Genomic DNA, 5,894 nt, shown 5'->3' on the forward strand with positions numbered 1-5,894 from the left:
GCATGTATACAAACAAATATGAATACATATATACGTATAATATATATACAACTATATATATATATAATATATATATAAGTTATGGATATATTTAGAGAGAGCGAGAGAGAGAGAGAGAGATATATATATATATATATATATATAGATATTGATATATATATATATATATATATATATATATATGTATATAGTTATATATATATTATACGTATACATGTATTCAAATATGTTTGTATACATGTAGATTATATATATATACCTATATACACACACGTATATATATATATATATATATATATATTATCTATGTATATATATATATATATATATATATTTATATATATATATATTTAAATGGATGTATATATAATATATATATATATATATATATATATATATATAGGTGTGTGTTTGTTATCGGTTTTAGTTTATGTTGTGTTTGTGTATTTGAGTGTGTGCGTATGTTTCCGCTTTTGTTATATTGATGTATATATCTCGGAATTTATTATGTATGTGTCTAGTAGGCCGGTGTATCGGACCATAAACAGATTCAAATGTGTACTAAAATGCAATACATTACAAAAATCAACGCCTAGTATTCCCATGATACTTATCCCGTTAGTGTTTCATATTTAATATATAGCTGTTCCTCACTGAACTGACTTGCTATCATTTGGTACCGAACTTCAAGGAATGTATCGAGCAGTAGAAACGAGGAATGAACAGGTGGAGATTATCGCGCCTTCGGAAGTGTATACAGAGAAGTATGTGAGTCACCAGATCAGATTGAAATTGAGAGTCTGCTGGATGAACTTCGCCTAGGCATAGGCTACCTCGCGTGGATCGCTTGTGTTTTATCGTATATTTGCATCTCATTTATTTATCATTTCGTCTTATGGTCAATGTCTTTATAAATCGAGATTCATCCCTTCCCACTTTTAAATGGGGATTCGACCATACCCAATGGTTTGACAACCTGCTTTTTCGTCGCAGCTGTTATTCGTTCTGATCTATTTACTGCGTTTAAATCCATACGTATAGTATACATATTTATACACCCCTCAATGCACCCTTTCGCAAGGGTCTGGCAACCTGCTTCTTCGTCACAGCTGTTTTTCATTCTGATGTGTATCCTGCCTTTATATGCATATGTATAGAATATATATACACCCCTCAATGCACCCTTATGTACCTGCATAACCCAACACACACCTAGACTGGACCGACCGTGGAGTTCCTTTGGTACCAAGCGGACCATACTCATCAGCTACCGGGCCTACGATACAGTTAAGGTCACCCGCTCCACCTCCAAGACGCACAAGCCACCGTCAGATATATTCTTCTTTTGTCTACGCCTGTTGGAATATGACCCAAACAGTGAAGATCCCCAGCGAGGGCGGGCCATAATCGAGTACCTGGAAAGTGTACCGAACATTCTCCCGCGAGACGTACGCCGGGATGTGTACCGTAACATAGTCAATGCGTATGCCTTGGACTTGTCTGCGCGTGGGTTTACGCATTTGTATCTGAGAGCGGAGCCACCGGATGTGGGAGAGAGTTATATATTCCCAGGCAGTTGGCAGGGCAGTAAGAAGCGTAGCTCAGCGGACATGCCGGCCTATGAGTATCTGCTGAAGTGGTACACGGGGTTGTTCGAGTATTTGCTAAGAGAGGATTCAATCAGGTGGGATGTCCTGTGTAGAAGATCTGGCACTGGTCTGAATTTGCGCTTGTGTGTGCATTTGTGTTTGTCTATCGGTATATATATATATATAAATATATATATGCAAATATACGTATTTATTACTACAACAGCGGTGAGAATAGTTCAAACTATTCTTCCAACTAAAATATTCACCCGTTCCACAGTGACTACTGCAAGATATCCGACAATCTGCGCGGTGTGGATGATCTCAAGAGCTTACCCATATTCGATGGCGACATTACACTCCCACGTGTCCTGGAAATTGTCTTTGCGCGTGATCGGTATGTGCCACGTTTGCAACCAAGATCAATATACACCTGTGTAAACTCAGTACACCTGTGTAAACTCAGATAGGCACAGGTTTGTCAATATTTATGAACGTGGTTTTTGCCATGTTAATGTCTGCTACACATATTAGATTCCCACCCTTTTCCCAATCGCTCGTGTTTTTATGGTTTAGGGTTTCAGGAAAAAGCTGTATGTGCGCATATGCACTGTGCTGATTAGATATCAACAGATATACCTACACTGATGAACCCAGCCGTTGGCTATACCCGTTGGCTATACCAACAGTTGCTTTGTGTCTGTGTGAACTAGTGCGTTTGGTTTTTATCCCTGTACAAGGACGTGTTTACTACCTATATCTAGGGTTTAGGGTTTTTCTACCTATTGCTGTACGGGTATATGTACTTACTTATTCAGCGTGGCGTAGTTAGCTGAGTATGTCTACAGAGCAAGGTGTCTGTATACTCACCGTAGTAACATATATCCCTACATACACCCAGTGCGTGTTGTCTAGGTACACTATCGCCCTCAACTGTGCACGCAAAAGCGTTCTGTTATTCGAGGATGAACCATCCATGCATACATATCCGTCGAAAACCCAACTACACCAATCCTGTGCCTGTTTTAGGGTTTTTAGAGTTTTAGAGTTTTAGGGTTCCCTGTTGTGGTCGCATATACGCACGCCTGTGTCCTGTTTATGGGAGGTGTTGTACATGCATTAACATTCACACACTTGCACACATACAACATCTGTGTGTTTCCGCAACACCCCTTGCTCTCTAATCCCCGTGGTTATCTCGCCTGCATAGTAGTGAGTGTGCAGTGGTTCATGCCTATACATGTATCTCCCTACACACTATATGCTACATCCAACTGTGCTATCATATCCTAATGTATTACATAATATGCATGTTAGTAGTGAGCGTGCAGTGGTTCATGCTAATACATGTATCTCCCTACACAATATACGCTACATCCAACTGTGCTATCATATCCTAATGTACTACATAATATCCGGTAGAGTAGGCTTGTTCCCTACTGAAGGGTTTAGAGTTTTAATCCCCTAAACCCTAAAACCCCTGTCCTAACCCCCCCCGGGCAGGACCATCTACGATGACGAGCGCTTTGCCGAGCTTTTCAAGTCGCAAATGTCTCTCCTACGCAACGTAGCCTATCCTGAGATTTACTTTGTGCTGACACTGGTGGACGGTGTGCCCCAGTTAAAGTATGACGGGCAGATGTACAGGCACGGCCCCCCCATGAAGCGAGGGGTGACGGAGAACTACAAGGGCATCAGTCTGTTCTGTGAGAGGTGTGTGCGGTGGGGTATGAGGCATATATGTACCGTGTGTGCGTGCTTGTATATGTACATATGGGTGTGAGTTGGATTGGGATATATACCTACGCGGGAAGGGTACTAGCTTCCCCGTTTAGAGATGGTGTGGTGTGTATGCCTACCCCGATATGACTCAGGCCATATAATAGTACAAGTCCAAACATTTCCTCGGCGGGAGGTGTATATCACTTAGAGCCGTGCAGATCTGACTGTAAACCATTGGGAGACTATAGTCTGTTCAAAATGGGCGAACGATCCACACACACTCATCTGTCGTGTGTACTATGTCATTGGAAACACTCTGTAGTATGTTAGTACCATTACCCCCTGTGAGTGGGGTGGGCATGACTAATCCTCGCATCACAGAGTAGAATTTCCTTATAGGGACATGTCAGCGACGGAGTAAGCCATGCGTGGGCAAGTCTTGAGCGTTGACTAATCGGAGTACTGGAGAACCAGACCAACTGAGCACTTTTAACTGAGAATATATATGTACATTTGCTCGACTAAAGACAATACTGCAGAATCACCCCCTGGAAACTCTTAGATATGCACATTATATATACATACACACACACACACACACACACACACACACACACACACACACACACACACACACACACGCATATATATATATATATATATATATGTATATATATATATATGTATGTATAATACATTTTCATATATATACATTTGTGTGAGTGTTACAGGCACGGGCTCTCATTCCGAAACAAAGAGGAGGCAGCGCAGGCGAGTGCGGCGCTGTGGCTGGAGCTGTTTGTGACTGCGTATTCACCCAGTCATATCAAGAGATGTGCGGACGGTGGCTGGTATGTACTCGTGCTTCATGTCTTGTGAGTGATAAAACTGTACTCCGGGTCTTTTTGGACCGAACCGGTACAGTATAACGAACCCGAGAATTGGTTGAGGGGGTCAATGGGCGGGGCCAGGGGGGGGTTTTGAAGGGGGTGAAGATGCACTAACTGTCCTAGAATATAGACCTCTCTTAGGGTAGTTGCTCTCACCCTCTATATATGTGTATGTATTCCGATGAAGATACACTAACTGCCCTGGGATATAGACCCCTCTTAGTGTAGATTGCACCACCCTTCTATGTATGATTACGCATGCTAATGCAATCAGACTGGCATCTATGCACGCGTATACCATAGTAGTAGTACTCGCCTTCAACAAATGTCCTGTTTTCTCTGCACCTGCAACACCTGTCCAATTTTCTCTGCACCCGGACAGCGAACGATTGAGGCGATTGCTCAAAGCGGACCGATGGCACGACCGCCAATTCTCAGAGCTAACATGTATGTAAAACCCTCAAACCCGAAAAACATGTATATGTGCATCATATTCTTAGAGCTAACATGTATGTGTGTATCGTATTATTAGAGCTTACATGTACGCGTGTATAGGAAATCTGACTTCAAGTTACCCTTTTCTATGACTGGGCGGGAGGTAGGCCAGTTTAATAAACGGGTGTGGTGCAGAAGGTTTGGTGTCCAGATTTAGGTGCACAAATTTGGAAGTTCTGTGTCCGGTGCATGAATGGGGCAAAGTTTCATACGCACATTGGGATTTAGATATGCCTTTACGCCGCACCGATGTTCCTGATGTGAATTGTATCTGCATCGCCCCGGCGGGGTACCTAACCTTACTGTACTATGAATCTCACTGTGAGTTATGTCTTCCGTCGTCTGTGCCACTATCTTTCTGTGCTGCAGATATACTGTCAGCCTTCCGAGCGGAAACAGACGCCGAAGACGAGAGAGCCTTATCACCCCATGTCAAAAGGCAAAAACCCACTAACAGAAACACACCCGACCTGGTCGACCCAGGTGCCCACCCAAAACGGTGAGTGTTCGCAGTTGTGGAAGCAGTTGGGGCTGTGTTTGCAAGCCTGTATCAGGGCAACGCCAGTACATCTATTAAATATTTTGACCTTTTACCTATTTTTTATCGCGTTTTTTTATCGCGTTTTTGTTAGGGAGAGAAGGAAGCCCGAACCAAGGAGCAGCTACGAAGATGAAGCCGTCGAACCACGCAGACCTCGCACCCGTTCAACAAGAGGCTCTTGACAGCAGCACAGGACAGATATCAAAGCAAACCACCTCATAGTTCTCATGACTTCCAATAAGTGCTATGTGTGTCGGGAACATCACTTTGCTGCTTCATGTAACGAGACGATAGGTCGCAACAGGATGATACCTTTCAAAGCTGCTTTTGATTGGTATTCAATATTCGAAAGTATTAAAAGTAGTGCTACGTTCGCGGTAGTACTCAGCATCGCGGTACTACCGGTAGCAAATACGGGTAGTGCAATTTGCCGGCACCTTTTAAAGCGAGAACCACTGAACCAGGGATGGTTTTAATATGATAAATATATCCCAAATCTGCACCCGCGTAGGGACGCAGGAATTTAAACTCGGCATGAATTGTAGTTAGAATTTTAATACTATCAAAACAAATGCTAAAGTATGAGTTAGTATGTGAAGTATATTGATGTAGTACTCAGTTACCACACCCACTTCATGATGCTCTTGTGCGCAGCCC

The 5,894-nt window shown here is 42.6% G+C and overlaps 1 protein-coding gene across 3 annotated transcripts; it reads left to right on the plus strand.

Moving 5' to 3' along the window:
- Nucleotides 1-689: 689 nt before the first annotated feature.
- SARC_12739 (hypothetical protein) lies at nt 690-5,670 on the plus strand. Of its 3 annotated transcripts, XM_014293149.1 has the most exons (8): nt 690-764; nt 1,217-1,684; nt 1,870-1,986; nt 3,093-3,302; nt 4,043-4,162; nt 4,584-4,648; nt 5,066-5,195; nt 5,329-5,670. In XM_014293149.1, exons 1-8 carry the CDS (start codon nt 694-696, stop codon nt 5,417-5,419), a joined length of 1,272 nt encoding a protein of 423 aa, XP_014148624.1. In that variant the 5' UTR covers nt 690-693; the 3' UTR covers nt 5,420-5,670. The 3 variants fall into 3 exon arrangements, with proteins under 3 accessions (XP_014148624.1, XP_014148623.1, XP_014148622.1); XM_014293148.1 differs by having other exon boundaries at nt 5,066-5,670; XM_014293147.1 differs by lacking the exons at nt 4,584-4,648; nt 5,066-5,195; nt 5,329-5,670 and having other exon boundaries at nt 4,043-4,199.
- Nucleotides 5,671-5,894: the final 224 nt, after the last annotated feature.

The sequence above is a fragment of the Sphaeroforma arctica genome, assembly GCF_001186125.1.
Source record: "Sphaeroforma arctica JP610 unplaced genomic scaffold supercont1.2544, whole genome shotgun sequence".
Classification (NCBI taxonomy): Eukaryota; class Ichthyosporea; order Ichthyophonida; genus Sphaeroforma; species Sphaeroforma arctica.